This window comes from Cydia pomonella, chromosome 1, assembly GCF_033807575.1.
Source record: "Cydia pomonella isolate Wapato2018A chromosome 1, ilCydPomo1, whole genome shotgun sequence".
Lineage (NCBI taxonomy): Eukaryota > Metazoa > Arthropoda > Insecta > Lepidoptera > Tortricidae > Cydia > Cydia pomonella.
The window spans coordinates 37036252-37054651 of record NC_084703.1 but is presented as its reverse complement, the minus strand read 5'-3'; the positions used below and the strand labels follow the sequence as shown (position 1 = coordinate 37054651).

The 18400-nt window shown below is 36.2% G+C and overlaps 1 protein-coding gene across 1 annotated transcript; it reads left to right on the top strand.

Annotated features, from left to right (window-relative positions):
* Nucleotides 1-1923: 1923 nt before the first annotated feature.
* Nucleotides 1924-17442, top strand: LOC133521757 (cytosolic non-specific dipeptidase). The gene is made up of 9 exons (XM_061856826.1): nt 1924-2338; nt 3658-3855; nt 4734-4995; nt 10590-10737; nt 11347-11447; nt 12690-12820; nt 13113-13235; nt 14491-14649; nt 16479-17442. The coding sequence occupies exons 1-9, from the start codon at nt 1928-1930 to the stop codon at nt 16527-16529; spliced, it is 1584 nt and encodes a 527-aa protein (XP_061712810.1). The 5' UTR covers nt 1924-1927; the 3' UTR covers nt 16530-17442.
* The last annotated feature ends 958 nt before the right edge of the window (nt 17443-18400 follow it).

The following is an 18400-nucleotide window of genomic DNA, read 5'->3' as shown; positions in this document are numbered from 1 at the left end:
TACAATTTCTGCCAGATTTCTACATCTAGCAGCAAGCAATTTTTTCTCAAATGTATGTGTTGTTTAAACACGTTGTTTGCTCAATTGTTTGATAACTGAACCTCGACGACTCCTATATTTTTCGACATGAGCAAGGCGTTCGATTTGGAACATAATCTGCTTTTGTCCAAATGTGAAAACTGCGGATTACGTGGTAAAGTACTAGATTGGTTACAAAGCTATCTTAGTAACAGACAGCAATATGTGGAGATCAAGAAGATAATGAATATGTAAGCTACAAATCAGACTACATGACTCATACTGTCGGTGTGCCTCAGGGGAGTATCTTAGGGCCGTTACTGTTCCTGATATATATCAACGATTTGCCATTAAGCACTAATCATCATTGCATTCTCTTCACTGATGATGTATCTGTTATCGCATTCAGCGAAAACAAAACTAATGACAAAAATGATATTAATGCAGCACTTGCCAATATAATAGTATTAGATATTAAGGATATCTCGAACGATCTTTTAGTTTTATTCTGTCAAGTGTTTGACAAGTGACAGATAGTTTTGCCGCGGTTTTGGTAAAATGTGACATTGACAGTTAGATTACGACTTAGAGGAAAAACTCAAGCGATTGAAGGAAGGATTTGTATTGTTTTAATTGTAAAAACTCAAAGATAAATAAACTATTGTAAACTAATTCAGTATTTTAGTGAGACATCTAATAATAGGTTGGCTAAATAAAAATAGTCTGCAAGTCAACATTAGCAAGACCACATATTTGCAATTCTGGAATGGATATGGGGAAAAAGAAAAAATGTTAGTTTCATATACTTAATTAATGACCAACAAATTACAGAGTCAGAGCAAGTCAAATTTCTTGGGATTTTAGTTGATGATAGGTGTCACTGGACACATCATATTGAAAGCGCGTGTAAGAAACTAAACAGTTTTGCCTATGTCCTTTGGCATTTAACGAAAATTACTAGCCAAAAAACAGCAATCCAAGCGTATCATGGCTACGTGTCATCTAGTCTACGATATGATATAACTGTAGGTATGGGGTAACGGGTCAAATATAAATGGATTGGTTATAGCTCAAAAGCAGTGTATACGCGTGATTTGTGGTGTTCCGGTATTAACTTCATGCAGACCATTATTCAAAAAACTGAATCTTCTCACTGTTCCTTGCAATAAAAATCTATACACAAAAAATGACGAAATATGTAACTTTAATACGCGATACCCTAACAAACTGTACCCCTAGTGTAAATATTTTCGACAGCGAAACGTTACGTACGCGTTTGCGTTTCGAATCGACACGAATTGCGAATTACCTATTCGCACATGTATCGTACAACGTTTTACAGTACATATGGCCCTTTAAATGTTCGACACAGTAACGTAATATGCTACTTCTCGCACTAGTGCTATAAAGTAGCCCCATATGTACTGTAAACTTTCTTTTGGGTGCTAGTACTAGCGTAAGACAAAGACAGTATGATTCATGACAGTACTCTCCTCTGTATATATTTGAAATGCCACAGTTCCTTACTAAGCTATAGTCAGGCAAACCAGGGCAATCCCAATTTGTGAGTAAATAAAAAGAAAAAATATAGTACTCATCACTTTTTACTTTTTTACTAGCGTAAGACAAACACTCTCTATCTATTCTATGTTTGAAATGATGCTGGTCAAACTCCATTTGAACTATATATAGCCAGTCAAACAACTTAGTCAGTAGAAAAAAGGCGTGAAATTCAAATGGGACGATAACCCTTTGCGCCATTTTTTTTTAATTTGCTGCTATATTCTACTGACGGAAATGGCTTGACAGACAATATTTCATTTTAAGCCTCATAAGACAAGTGTGAGTGTGACAATAATAGTCGTAAACCGGAACGTAAACGTCAACGTCATGTCGAAATGCTCTAATCATGTTTCCCTCTCCTTTTATTTCAAAAGCCGTACGTGTTTGCATTGATAATAAATTGCCGACAATTGCTGTTGCTAGATTTAATCAGTGCCAGTTGGGCTACCGAAGGCAAAAGTATTCTGAATCTCTCAAGTCTCCCTTAAAAATGGCAACAGAAAAAACTCTGCCAGCAATATTTAAGCATGTAGATGCTAATATTACTACTTATAAGAACCTTTTGAAAGAAGCGGTTGCGATTCCTTCGATATCGTGTGATATAAAAAACCGGTATGATTGCGTACGCATGGTACACTGGATGCAGGATAAGTTGAAAGAGGTGGGCGCTCGCACGGAGCTCAGAGATGTCGGCTTCCAGACCATTGATCAAAAGGAAGTTAAACTACCCCCTGTTCTAGTTGGAGTCTTGGGAAACGTAAGTTACTGCATTAGAAAGTTAGTTGTAATTATGTTTCAACATTGCAAAAAAGTTGTTTCTCTGACAAATACCTATACTGTAATAAGATTAGAGAGGTTGGTCGTAAAGACCTTGTAACAAGATATACGAGGGTGGATTGAAAAATTCGCGGGCTGAATATTAAAAACAAAACAGAGGTTTTTTAATTTATTTTTATTTTCCTACATAGTCCCCGTCGAGTTGAATGCACTTGTTCCATCTGGATTCCAGAGCCATTACACCACTTTTGAAGAAGCTTTCCTCGAGACCTTCAAAATAGGCATCCACCTCAGCTTGGACCTTGTTGCTTGAAAATTATTACACCCATATGTTTTATAAATTGGGGAACAGATGAAAGCACCATCGGGTGCTAAATCGGGTGAATAGGGTAGGTGGGGCAATAATTCAAACCCACATTTGGCAATCTCCGCCATCGATTTTAGTGACGTGTGAACACGTGCATTGTCCTGGTGGAAGACAACTTTCTTTGTCAACATTCCAGGTCTTTTTATCTTCAGAGCCTCGCGTAATCTGCGTAATAACTCGCAATAATAGTCGGAATTTATAGTTTTTCCTCTCTGGAGATAGTCAACCATTATTATTCCCTTTGCATCCCAGAAAACAGATGCCATGACTTTATTGGCCGACACGATTGCTTTAGCTTTTTTGGGAGGCGGAGATCCAGGACGAACCCACTGCTTCGATTGCTGTTTGGTCTCTGGTGTATAGTGGTGGACCCACGTCTCGTCCATAGTTACAAATCTGTCCAAAAAGTCTCGAGTATCGGCTTCATACAGGTCTAGACATTCACGTGAATTAGTACGGCGAGCGATTTTTTGTTCCACTGAAAGAAGCCTCGGGACCCATCTTGCCGACACCTTGGAAAAACCTAATTCGTTGACTATAATATTTTGAGTTCTTTCATAAGAGATGCCTACAATGTCAGCTATTTCCCGCACCTTTAATCGCCGGTCTTTTATTATCATTTCGCATATAATTGCCACATTGTCCGTGTTAGTCACCTTGTTGGCCTCCCGGGATATCTACCGACACGTAACTTTAAATATGCCGTAAAATTGCTTTTAAATATAGACGCCAATTGAAATTTCGCTGGAAGACAGTTCAAAATGGCGGCAGAAAAAAGAAAATAGTTTTTTTTTTAATTGGCCAGGCCGCGAATTTTTCAATCAACCCTCGTAACCTATTTCATCTCCCAACAGGTTAAAGACTGTTTCAGCACCCTATTTTGTTTATCTCTTTTGCCTTGCTTTTACCTTTGTTTCTTTTATCTCGCCTAGGATCCCAATAAGAACACAATATGCATTTATGGGCATTTAGACGTGCAGCCTGCTTTAAAGTCGGATGGCTGGGACACTGAGCCATTTGAGTTAGTGGAATGTAATGACAAGCTATATGGCCGTGGCTCAACTGATGATAAAGGCCCTGTGCTTGGATGGCTACATGCAATTAATGCATACAAAGCTGTTGGGGAGGAGGTAAGATAGCACATATCTATACTCAAATGAATATCATTGTAATTAGCTATTTCCATGTTCAGTTCAGCTTCTTGGTGGGAATTTGTAATATTGAGTTAATGCTAGGTTCATTATAAAGGCTTCTGTTCTTGTAGTCCGGCTTACTCAACATATATTATAGTTAATGCACCACTGCTGCTGCCTTAATGGCTGCAGTTTTTAAGCTTTACCAAGTCCTGTTTCAAATGCCAGAATGTGTGGTACAAAATTACTCAATTTTGTCCCAATATTTTGAAAAATATAAATGATAGGTATTATATAGTATTTTATACTAATAAAATACAATTTGTATGGCTACTTGTAGAGTTTGTTGCCTATAACTTACTTACATGTAGTTATCCTGCAGTCCTTGTCCTGTGAGCACAAGATGGGATAAAGGGAGAAAGTGATGAATCATCACTTTCCTTTATCACTGATGATAGTGGAGTGAGTGATGAGTCTCTGCCTGGGAAATTGATACATGCATACAAATTATTTCAATATCTATATTCCATTGTGAAGTACTATACTTGCTGCAAAACTAACTAGCGACTGAGATCATAATGCTGTCTCCTTTACCCTTGTTAAGACTAACCTAGAGTGAAAGAGATGGCATTATGACCTAACTTGCCACTTAGTTTTGCGACAAATTTAGTAATAGTGTACTGAATATCTAGAAGGTCAGAGCAAATGGGGATACAGCAACAACTCTGTTGTATCTGACTCTCCCTTAGATACTCAATGGTTAACTAGAAGAATTTGTACAAATGTTATGTGTTATGTTAATATGTCTTTTGCTGTGTTATTGTATAATAAAGTGTTCAACTAATTGTAACACTGCATATATTTTTCCTTTATAGCTCCCAGTGAACTTGAAATTTGTATTTGAATGTATGGAAGAGTCTGGGTCAGAAGGTCTAGATGCTCTCTTAATTGAGCAATTAAAACCTGAGGGTTTCTTCGACACAGTGGACTATGTGTGCATATCTGACAACTACTGGTTAGGGACCACTAAGCCGTGTATCACATATGGCCTCCGTGGCATAAGCTACTATTTTTTGGAAGTTGAATGTGCCAAAATGGATCTGCACAGTGGTGTTTATGGTGGAACTGTACATGAAGGTATGTAAAATTAAACCACATGCTATTTGCACAGCATTCACTGATTTACTAAAGTTATGTGCAAATGGAGTGAGGCTGTTTGTTTATGTGTATAAATGATTGCTTTATGTTTGGCTGCATTTATTTATTACGTCAGATGATGAGATATTCCTATACGTATCTCCTACTACCATGGAAATAGTTTGCTTGTACCCATCTGAGCGGGCTCCTTTGCACTAATGAACACATCATAATTTATAGTTTATTAAATTTGTACATTTTACGTAAGAATTATAAAGATCCCCCCCCCCCCCCCCCTTGTAAGAAAAAATAAGAAATGGTCGACGTCTCTCCTCCTTGAAATGTCTTATGTAATAAACAGGTGGTGCAGCGCATATTTTGTGGTATATATTCATCACGAAAAGTAGCTAGACCCATTTGGAGATTTCTTTTTAGGGTTTGGTAGCCAAATGGAAAAAACGGAACCCTTATGGATTCGTCATGTGTGTCTGTCTGTCCGTCCGTATGTCAAAGGCACTTTTTTCCGAATTTATAAGAACTATACTGTTGAAACTTGGTAAGTAGGTGTATTCTGTGAACCGCATTAAGATTTTCACAGCAAAATAGAAAAAAAAACAATACATTTTGGGGGTTCCCCATACTTAGAACTGAAACTCAAACATTTTTTTCATCAAACCCATACGTGTGGGGTATCTATAGATAGGTCTTCAAAAATGATATTGAGGTTTCTAATATATTTTCTTTCTAAACTGAATATTTTGCGCGAGAGACACTTCCAAAGTGGTAAAATGTGTGTAACTTCTAAAATAAGGGAATGATGAAACTAAAAAAAAATATATGATGTACATTACCATGGAAATTTCCACCGAAAATTGGTTTGAACGAGATCCAGTAAGTAGTTTTTTTAATATGTCATAAATGGTACGGAACCCTTCATGGGCGAGTCCGACTCGCACTTGGCCGCTTTTTTGTTTGTACACAACTGGCTCCATTGTTACGATATTATAATTTTTGTCAGGGACTTAAATTTCAAGTATTTATACACATAAACTTTCTTTAAACCCTGCTTCTTTCATTGATTATTTTTAGAAACGAATTATGTTGCAACATTGTATTCCTAGCCATAAATGCCATAATACCTACATGTTGCTTAGGTATGTAGCAATAAATAACATCATTTCTGAGTAATGACTCAATTGTAGGTATTGTGGCTCGTAAGCAAGTATGGGCATGGGTATTGTGTCAATCAGAAAATTCCAGAAGTATTGCGAATTGTTAAATACAAACATTTGGTCTAAGATACGTTATAAGAAACGTCTACCCTCATCTGTTATTTATTTTGAATAAGAAATTAATGATAGATAATATTTACATTGACACATTGCAATTAGTTAAATTGAGTATGGACAGTTTTTTTTTACTTTGTTATTTCATCATATAGTACCTGGGCGACCGCGCAAAGCTCGGTTATAACTATTTATTGTAATATGTTGAAAATTGTAAAAAAAGAATGCCATTTTTTATTGTAAAAAAATATATCACATAAAATAAGTAAGTATGTTTTAAGTTACAGCCAAAAAAATGAGTGGCCCTTGTTTTCGTTTGAGGAGTATATATTGTTATCTCAAAAATTAACTACATTGTTTTAAACTTGTCTAAAAACAATAAAAATTTAAAAATTATATATACACTTGTACATATAAAAAAAAAACAAAAGTTTGTCATCGGGCGGGATTCGAACCCGTAACGCTGGTTGTTTCTTGCCGTCCGTGTCTTTACCCGCTGGACCAGACGGACAGTGGCCTGCAACATGAAATTAGCAACCATATTCTGTGTCGAAAGAAAAACGCATGAAAACTCGAAAACACGCGTTTTCCCAAACATAAGACTAATCTAGATCGATTGTTTACCCCCCAAAAACCCCCATATACCAAATTTCAGCGAAATCGTTAGAGCCGTTTCCGAGATCCCTGAAATATATATATATATATATATATATATATGTATATATATATATATATATATATACAAGAATTGCTCGTTTAAAGTTATAAGATAAGATTATATCAAACGAAAGCTTATTTTATATATAATCTGACTGTATACTGTAACTGTGTACTGTGTGTGGTTGCATTAGTAAAAAGTTGGTCCAGTCCATGGTTACCTAGACGGTATGGTTGTCTAGATTTTAGTTAACGAATAGAATCAGGCGTTACTATGCGGAAATCCATATTAATTAATACACAAAATATTATTTTGCTAATCCGCGAAAAGATAACGTGTTAGTCAATGCTGTGCGTGCTAGCAAGTGCTAACCCGTTATATTTATTTGCGTATTTTTTATAATGAATGTTCTCACCCTCCCACCGCAAAAATAAATTCGCAAATAAATATAACAATCCAGCACCGAAAGTACAAAACTCGACACGTGTTTCACACCACTGTATACAGGCTACAGTCAGTTTCAGTCGTCGGACTTCGGACCGTCAACATCTCCTGAGGATGCCTCGTAGAGAGGCGAAAGACGTGTCAAGTTTTGTACTTTCGGTGGCGGATTGTTGTATTTATTTGCGTATTTATTTTTGCGGTAGGAGGGTGGGAACATTAATTGCATGTAAAAATACGCAAATACGTATAACGGGTTAGCACTGATTGACTAGCACGTTATCTTTTCGCGGATTAGCAAATTAATATTTTGTGTTTCAATTAGATTTTAGTTACATTTTTAATTGGTTATATTTTTATCTAAAATCTAGGCAACTATAGACTTGAACAACTTTCTAATAAGGCAACCTATTACAGTTAGATTATATTATATATTTATAAAAGTAGCTTTCACTTGATATATTATACGATTAAATAACAAAAAAAGTAAAAAAAAAATCTAATTGTACGCAATTTTACTAGACAACCTATTTGCAATGGAACCATGTCTTGGCTTATCACAAATAAATAACAGATGAGGGTAGATATTCCCGCATCCATCATAAACGGTAGGCAACTATAGACTTGAACAACTTTCTAATAAGGCAACCTATTACAGTTAGATTATATAATATATAAAAGTAGCTTTCACTTGATATATTATACGATTAAATAACAAAAAAAGTAAAAAAAAAATCTAATTGTACGCAATTTTACTAGACAACCTATTTGCAATGGAACCATGTCTTGGCTTATCACAAATAAATAACAGATGAGGGTAGATATTCCTGCGAGTTTGGCCTCATAAACCTTATATTTGCATAACTCTCATGGAACTAACAAAACAAAAGTATCTTATATCACGTTGTATTCCGGATTGTAAATTATCTAGGTTCAAATTTCATCCAAATCGTTTTATATCAATGAAATTCAATATATGAATAGACTACTTACTTACTAAGCAATTAACTTGCAATACCTTTAAGTAGCGTCGTAAGCAGCTAAGCGGGCGGGGTAGTCAAAATGATCTCAACACGACTTTACCAAGAAAGATGAAGGAAAAGAAAAAAACCGGCCTCTTGCGTGTCGGACTCGCGCACGTAGGGCTCCCTCATTATCTATAAAAACGGCAAAGAAATCACGCTTGTTGTATGGGAGCTATTTATTTCATTCCGTTTTTTAGTATTTGTTGTTATAGCGACAAAAGAAATACATCATCTGTGAAAATTTCAACTGTCTTAACTACCACGGTTCATGAGATACAACCCGGTGACAGACGGAGTAATAGGGTCCTGTTTTACCCTTTGGGTACGGAACCCTAAAAAGTAAGAGTGTAAGAGTAAGTGAAAATAATTTCGAACACATCACCCGCTTAGCTATGTACTTCTGCTGCTCGTTGGAACACGAAATTTGGTACCTATCGCCAGAACAAACATTGCTATCTAATTACTTATTTGCCTACTTGTTTATCGAACTCGACAAACATTCCATCAGCCGCATATCGCAATTGAAACCACGTGTGCCTATCGCTTGAAGTTAATCCGATAAAGTTACTTCATGTTGCATTCATTGTTTCTAGGTACTTAGATGTATGTACAATGTTCAACCATTTATTACGTTATTGTCACAAAAACAATAAAACTGTACTTGATTTATGTAATGTGCAATAATTTTATCTCTAATTCACGCAAAGTAACTCGTTAAAGGTTAACAACAAATCACGATTAATCTATTTATAAAATTAGAAAAGTCGGAATAATTTCCATATATCGTATTTCCATGTAAAACTACTTATTCAGTCCATAAGTTCTGTCATAAATGTTGTCAAATTCCTTATTTTTCTTACATATGATTCAAAAGCTTAGTTAATAGTGAATTACTTACAATATAATTTAACGTAATTTGCTTACGCAGTGTTGCATAATTCATATAAAGTATGAGATTATCTTTATTTTAATATATAGTTCATGTGAATAGAACTGACAAGATTGCTACTGTATATGTTTTACCATACCTACTTATGGCAGTCAAATCAATAAAGCGTGTTACTGAAGAGTATCCTTTTAAGGGCATAAGGTTAAGTACAGACTTGTCGGAGAACTAAATGCTGGTGACGAAACGATAAAAAAAAATACAATTTTAACTATTTTATTAATGCGACTCTGAATTTTACTCCCTTTTGTATAGTAGTATAATTTTTCACAGTGCAGCCGCGTGCTCACGTCTAACGACAATACCAAAGTAAACTAGTAGTAAATAAAATCACGATCTAATTGAAACCTATTTTGTTCCGTTTTTGTTTGATTTACATAAAGCAAGCTATCGAATTATAACCACAGTTTTACATTATAAGCTTTGTAATTCATATTATCAGTTAAATTAAAATACCTTTGTGACAGGACTTATGGACTGACTAAGTAGTGCTTACTCTATTTAGTTTGAGATAATATGTTGCAGATTATGTTCTACAATTACATTACTTTATACAACACAAGTAGAATAGACGTCGAAGCGATGTCTAAGAAATCGAAAGAGATTGAATACCGGAATTATTTTCATACAAATTAACTGGTATTCGATTTCTCGATGTGTATATATGTATTATGTGTGTTTATTATAGCTCATCTGGTAACTTATGGTCAATCGGTGCAACAGATATTCGGTATTCGTCCAAATAGCAGGGAATAACTGTCCGAATACCGAATAGTTGCCGAATATTCGTGTCATCTCTAGTCCTTACCTAGATCCTAGATATTAGATTAAATTCGCGCACGAAAGACGTGTATTCGAGGACTGAGGAAGCGGATTGCTGCGGTCTCGCATCTAGCGGAGGCATGGGGAGTACCTAAACGGGGAATCCTTTGGCTTCCTCGTAATTCGTGCGCGAACTGTTCATTGTGTTTATTTAATACAACTTTTTTGCCGCCGGTACCTGATTATTAGATTACAATGGTTGACTGATAGAGAATGTCTTAAGGCATTTAGTACGCCATTTATACTTTTTTGTATTGTGCAATAAAGGTTAAATAAATAGTTAAATTATTCATTGTGACAAAGGCATCCTACCCTAAAATTGAATGTTTACAGCTTGCACAAATCTCGTAATAATTAATGTATAGTGCAATATGATACAGTAATACATTGTTAAGAACCCAAGAATTATATTTCAGCTATGTCTGATCTCATTTACCTGATGGACCAGTTGGTGGACAAGGATGGCAAAATCCTAGTCACGGATATCTACAAGTCTGTCGCTCCGTTGACGGAAGCCGAAAAGAAACTATACACTTCCATCGATTTCGATCCTGAGGCATACAGGTAATTTCCAGGGATCTAAATATGCCAACCAAAAAACGACCTTGACGTATTTAATTTAAAATGTAATTTTATACGCTTTGCTGACACGATATCTGAGCCGTCGGCGGGAAGCGAAGAGATAAATTAAAGTTTGCTAATGTTAAACATAGTAGACTCTATTCGAAAAATACTGAGCGGTCATTTTACGTTATTTTAAGAGAATTTTTACGATTAAATTGTAATGCGAGTTGAAAGTAGTTTGCATCCATACGAGAACTTTAAATGATAGAAAAAAATAGATGATTATAGTTTTTTACATGGTCTTATACGTCGTTTTTTTCAATAGAAGTTGAGTTTAAACTGTCAGTAACCATCGCTATTGGGTCAGAAACCGGGTTTATTATTGCGGACGAGATCCACGTAAAAGTGTTTTTTCTAAGGAATATCTACTAGTTGTCAACTATAGATTGTGACATTCACGAAGACGCTTGCCTTGCGTCGTATTGTCATGTTACTAAGGGTTAGATTTGACAAATCTGCGCGTCATCGTGGATCGTACTCGGTACTATACTTGTCAATTGATAATTTTTGATCTTGTCATGGGATAGTAAAAAACGTTTAATTTTACAGGAACACAATCGGAACCCCAAAACTGGCGCACAACGGTGTCAAAGAGCAGCTGCTTATGCACCGATGGAGGTACCCGACCTTGTCGTTGCATGGAATCGAAGGTACTTGTACTAAGAGTAACACTTGAATTACTATTTGTGGACTTCAAATCTTTGTACTAAGGTATAGGAATTGTCAGTTAACCCTTTGAATGCCACGCCTATTATGTATAACATTTTATACCCTCTTGGAATGTATGAAGGTTCATATTAAACTGTTACCGTTAGCCGTCTTAGTGGGGACGATGGTACAGTTAGCAAAGTTATTAGCTTAGCATCTCTCTATGCGGGTATCTTAACCGAATGGTTTTGCTGACTGTACATACCCAAATCATAATGTAATTGCCTATTACACGCGGTACTAGTGCACGCGGAGTTTTCGAAATCCTCAGGGCTATTAAGAGGCAACAGGAGTGGTCATTTCTCCATACAAACGTACTCGACTGTTTCCAACTTGGTTTTTGAAGCTAGAGCAATGATTTTCTTAACACCGATTATTACTATTAATATCTGTGTCGGATTGTTTTGCTTTTTTTTGATATTTTTGTTTCTTAAGGCGCTTGTGCACTTCAAATATTCGCAAAAACGGCCTAATTTAATAGGCCTAAAAGAGAAGCATGGTATTCAAAACTGACATCAATTAAACGAAAAAGCAAAACAGACCGACATAAATAATTTCATTATCATTTAAATCTCAAAATTTCGTTTTGGAGGAGGAAACAGTACAGTACGAAACATCGTTTTTTGATATTTTTTACGCAGGATTTTTCGTCTAACCTGGCGTTGTCCTTATCGCACTAGTTTTAGGAGCCGCTTCTGTTAGCGAGACGGGTATATTCACCTAAAATATTTAAATCTCAGCTCCAGCATCCCCTTAAGAATTGTGATACCTAATAATAATAATCATAAGCAGTGATCCAGAATAAAACTTTAAAACGGCTTCTCACTAATCTCACTCGATCGAAGCCTTTTCCGCGAAGTAAACAATAATTTTCTCGCGCAGCACTATCAACTAGGCTAGGTGGATGTCGAAACGTCGAAAAGTCAAACAGTGTCTTATAAGACCCACGAGACTGCACATATGTATTACAGTACAGTCACGTCCGAAAATATCGACACGATAGAAATGCCAAAAATATGTATAAGTACACGATTGTATGGCCCATATATTAGGGAAGTGTATACATATTTTTGGCACTTTAATCGTATCGATATTTTCAGACGTGACTGTACTGATTGTAGGAATCCGAGTTACTTACTTCTCGGGACTGTACTGTATGTAGATATTCTTTTTTTAACTTTCAGGAGCTGCATACCAGCCAGGCGCTAAGACGGTGATCCCAGGGAAGGTGATTGGAAAGTTCTCGCTGAGGATAGTGCCCAACCAGGAGCCCGAGGAAGTGGAGCAACTTGTGTTTGATTACATTCACAAGAAGGTTTGTGCCGTCCGTATACATATAAAACGTCCATGACTCCGGAACAAATGCATGTGCGAATGATGACTAAGTAACACGTCTGATTGAATAAAATATTGTAAGTTTTTTTTAAGGTAGGTACGTTTAAATACGTGCTAGTTATAGATCGTGTAATTTACGAAGACGCGTGCCTTGACTCGTATTGTCATGTTGTTAAAGGTTAGATTTGACAATTATGCGCGGGTACGTGGATGACACGAACTATATAGAGGGCCTTGCGAACTCATTTGTAAGATAATGTGGGTACTTTCAGTGGGCCGAGCGCGGCTCGCCGAACAAGATGAAGATATCCGCGCAGAGCGGGCGCGCGTGGACCGAGGACCCGCACCACCCGCATTACCAGGCCGCCGCGCGCGCCACTAGGCTCATCTACCAGGTACAACAATAATTAATACTATATGTACATATACGTTTACAGTATATGGAGCTTGCTTGAACTGTAGGGGGTAGCACAGGGCCGTCTTGTTTATTGGCGCGAAGTATAATGGCAAGGGTCAAATTTTCGATTCAGAGAGAATTTTACCTATTAACGCCGCCAAGCTGCCACCGGCAGTTCACGCACGCACCCTTGACATTATTGAGCTATGAGACGGCTGACCCTCCAGCGCGGACGGTCCCTATTCATACTATACATATACCATGCGTTAGACGGAATTTTGCCAGCAGCCAGCTTAGCTGGCTTCACTTCAATACAGAGTTTCACTTGTTGTATAAATATTTTTTTGTTTTAGTGGGGTCAGCCAGCTAGAGTCGCACCCAGCTAACTCTCCATGGCATTTGCTTTAGATGGGCTGTAGTGAGCTCTTTGAGAAGGTTATAAAACGAAAAAGTAGATCTTGCCATCAACTGAAAATATGCATGTAGTACTTTTTTGTATTTTTGTGCCGCGACAGCCACCGAGTCTAATTTTACGTTACGAAGTTATAAATGATCTGTAAGGTGACAGTTTTCATAGCACAAAAAATTACTAAAATGAGTAAATAGCGTCACCTGCAACAATTACGAGGCACGTTGTTTTGTATAGAGGTTACGAGTTACCACTATTGATTATTCTAATTACTGATTATACATACATTAGTTACCTTAGTTGGATAACGTGCTGCATCTTTAGGAGCGTACATTACAGGAGGATAGTGGGCGACCGCGTTTTCATACAAACGTTGTCCCCATTTTTCCTCTCTAGATATTATCATTAGGGAAAATATCTGTACACAGTTTGATGTATATACATACATACCAGTCATAGCGATATTATTCGTTTGACTCTTTTCGGTTTTTATTATTATTATAATTAGGAGCAAATAAAACATACAAATGTTTGATCGCTCCTAACTCTTATAAATAGTAATAATAAATAAATCGAGAATAAAATCGAACGAAGGGCTATAACTATGTTTAGTGTACATCAAATTGTGAAATATTTTCTAATCTAGAGAAGAAAAGGGAGCTTACGTTTGCATAAAGAAGCGGTTTCATGACTTTGTCCACTTTCTTAACATTTTGCACATTATAGGGTCATTGCACTTAGCAAATTAACAATGAAATATATTATTTGCTACTCCGTCAAGTGGAGGAAAACTAGAGCATGGACGGATACTAGCGACTATACTGTAAAGAGAGTTTTTTAACAGACTGAGCCAGACATGTCGCGCGAGGGCGGCTCCATCCCCGTGACCATCACGCTGCAGGAGGCGAGCGGCCGCAACGTGCTGCTGCTGCCCATGGGCGCCGGCGACGACATGGCGCACTCGCAGAACGAGAAGATCAACTGCAGGAACTACATCGAGGGCGTGAGTACCGACCACGTGTAGTGTGAACTTAGACCAGGAACCCGTCCACCCCTTTCCCTTTCCCTTGCTTTCCCTTTGAATAGATTACCCGTTAATTTTATCAAGTTTCTGCTGAAAATTATTAACCTCTACAACTTAACTAGTTTTTTAAACATTATTTGGGTTACATTATGTGGTCGCTAAGCATTGCATAAAGCTAAACCAAGGAAGTTTTTACTTTTAAAGAATTAACTACCAGTTTTGAACGGATAAATATTGACCAACATTGATATAATATAATTAACTGGATTCACAATCAGCCGAAAAAAATGGCCGCACAAAAGTAATGCTCGTACGGATTGGGCACGACTTTTGCTTCCAGTTTCGTTTCGGCCGTAAAAAAGGATGCCATAATTTTTTTTCAGTGGGTTATTGATATTATAACAGAACTACCGTAAAACTACCCAACTATAGTCCAATACTGCAACTATGGTCCACAAGTTCAAAAGGAAATTAAGTATCTATACCAATGTTCCTTGTGGTTTACTCCTAGTTTTACCTTCCATTTATAAACATACTTTGCCTTAGAACTACAAAAATATACTAAAATATACACCTGAACGAGAAAAATTGAGTTTATTTGTGGACCATAGTTGGGAGATTTGGACTATAGTTGGGTGGTTTTACGGTAATGTGATTTCGTTGTAATATCATGGTATTTAATTATTCATTTAGTTGATAACTAAATTAACGGCTATCACGGTGGTCACCGAACGAAAATCTATGAGTTTACTCATACAGTCCATCTGGTGATAAGCGGTCACCGTACCCTATGGACTCCTGAATTACTAGGGATATCACCTACGAATTGCTTGTCTTTGCTGTTTTTGTAGATGAAAATATTTTGAATCGAACTCGTAATCAATCTTTTGAACGCTTAACGTCATAAACAAAATCGTCACTTTACGCCAAGGTAAAAGGGCCACAAGCGAGCTAATGTTAATGTAAACCTTACTTGAAAGTGTCAAGGTTTCTTTGACAGCGTACGCCATCACACATATAGTTGTCCCTGGCGCTGTGAGCACGACTTGTAACGACGACTTTAGGTGTTCTTGGGGTTCGAAAGGTTCACATTACCATCTAACATAGCATAGGTTCATCTACCATAGCTCAAGATAGCCATGATGAACTTTTTAAGCCAAGCCAATCGTGGTTGATTGTAGAAAAGCGGACAGGTTATATCTAGCCAAAAGTAAATGTAGACCAAAAAGAAAATTATTCAACAAATTGAATTTATTTCAAGTAATCTAGGTATTTTTAAAGTCGTTTTATTTATTTATATGTACGTAATACAATGTTCTTCTAAAGTAGTATGTTCCTGCATGACAGTCGCATACTGCATGACGTCATGCAAAATGAAGACCATTCATATCTCTCTCTCACTCTAGTTATTAATAAAATATTTATATTCTATTTCCTATTTTGGTACTTTTATTTAAAGAAAATAATTTTAGAATAATTTGTGTACCTACATAGCGACTCCATTCCCTCGCTATTCATTTTGACGTTTATACAATGATCGATTGATCAACATACGAAAAAGTCATTCAACCATAAAGTTTTCAATGTTTTGAAATGTGCGTTTGCAATTTTGGCACTTAAACTTTTTTTATTAAGTTTTCTTTTCTATGAAATACTTTACTTGACTTAAATTATAAAGAAGCGTTACTGGTTAGCATTTATTACAACGTATTCTCTGTCAGTTTGCTCCATATAATTTGATATATTTCATTAGCATTGGGCGTCCATTTCTTTTAATATGTCAGCAATGTTCGTTTTCTTGGTTTCAGATCAAGTTGTTTGCCGCCTACCTGCACGAGGTTGGCAAACTCCCTAAGTAAAGGAGCAACGGTTATCGACCATCAAGTACCAAAAATGCATCTCATTTTGCATAATTAAAAAGTACATATTATATTCGTATACATAGAATAATAAAATGTTAATATTCAAATGGTGCCTTAGCATAATAAAGATAAATAATCGCTGTTACTTTATTACATATTGTATTTCGCGTTTGAAAGTGTGACACATTTATGAGTCATTTAATTAGTTAAGATTTATTTTGTAACTTTTTAATACATTTATTTGAAAATATTTAGTTTTTTTAATCCTCGTGCAATATGTATTTATTTTGTGTAAACATTACTTAAATATTATAAATAATAATATATTAGTTATTCGTTTTCACGAAAGTAATAATTGTTTTGTTTTAGTTATTTGGCATTGAAAGTATGGAGTATATACCTAGTATTACAATATCAGTGACATAGAAAACAACATTAATCTAAATGACTTATTCCGACCCAATCTGTTTGTAACAACGAACTAGATTAACCATAGAAGTAGTCTGACTAGAAAATCGTCTCCAGCGGGCTAAGCACGGTCGCATTTTTATCACCTGTCACTATGCCTGTCACGTTCTAATAAATATGTAAGTGCGAAAGTGAGAGGTGATAAATACAAACATGCTGCCACCGCAGGTGTATAGTTATCAGACAGAAGTTTTGGCGGCAGAATAAAGTGATTGAAAAAAGGAAATATCGAAATGTCCGTTATCGATGTTACCTTAACCTCATAGATATTTTTAACATTGTATGAGACGATAGCAACCGCGAAATACACAACACGTTCGATATCTTCTTTGATATATTGGTATTTTGCTATTCTTTTGGCATTGTATACTACAGTTTACGTTTTTTATTTTTAAGTGCTACATATATGTAGTTAATAAAGAAATGATGTACCGATTTCTAATTGATTTTCAATCTTGATATTTCTCGGTGATTTACAGCAAGTAAAAGTTACACCTTTTAATTATTAATCTATGACTGACTTATCGATAACAGATTAATTGATGTTTCATTTTGTTAAACACTCGTTTGTGCCACAAAAACTTCTGTCTGATAATTATGCCACGAGAGACTCAACTGTACAGTGTGCAGTAAACTATTATAACGCCGCGCAAGGGGCTTGACATTTTTAGTTTAGCCGATCAAAACTTATTGACCAACCACCATTTTTTTATAAAGTATTCTCCGGGCTCCACTCTGCACCCTAATCACATATTTCGAACCACCCTGTTCTACACCGTGTTTTAATGAATTCCTTTAACTTCGAGGTATGGGGAAGAACGTTTAAGGAAACTAAATGGCAGAGTTAATTTTTTTTTTATAAACGTAATTAAACGTTTTATATAGTGTTGTTGTAGAACGGGTATTACATTTAACTCAACCAAACAATTGAAAACTGTGACACATCAATGTTATTTACACGACCGGTCTGGCCTAGTGGGTAGTGACCCTGCCTATGAAGCCGAAGGTCATGGGTTCGCATCACGGTTAGGGCATTTATTTGTGTCATGAGCACAGATTCCTTAGTCATGGATGTTTTCTTTCTTTTCTTACCGTGGGACTTATTCAATGTGTGTAAGAATGTCCTTACTATTTTATATATATATATATATATATTTATAATCAAGCTTTACGATCTCGTACCTTACTTAGGCAACTCAGCAGTTTCATTGTCTAAACACGGTACTCGACTGATAAGCTCTATTAAATCACAATTGTATAAAATACTATTGTAATATAAGCGAGAGAACATGGCTATCAATGCAAATATTATAAATGCGAAAATTACTCGATCAGTCAAAGGTCAGTGGAAAGTCACTATGAAGAAAATTACACAGATCAGTTACAATATCTAACGCGGT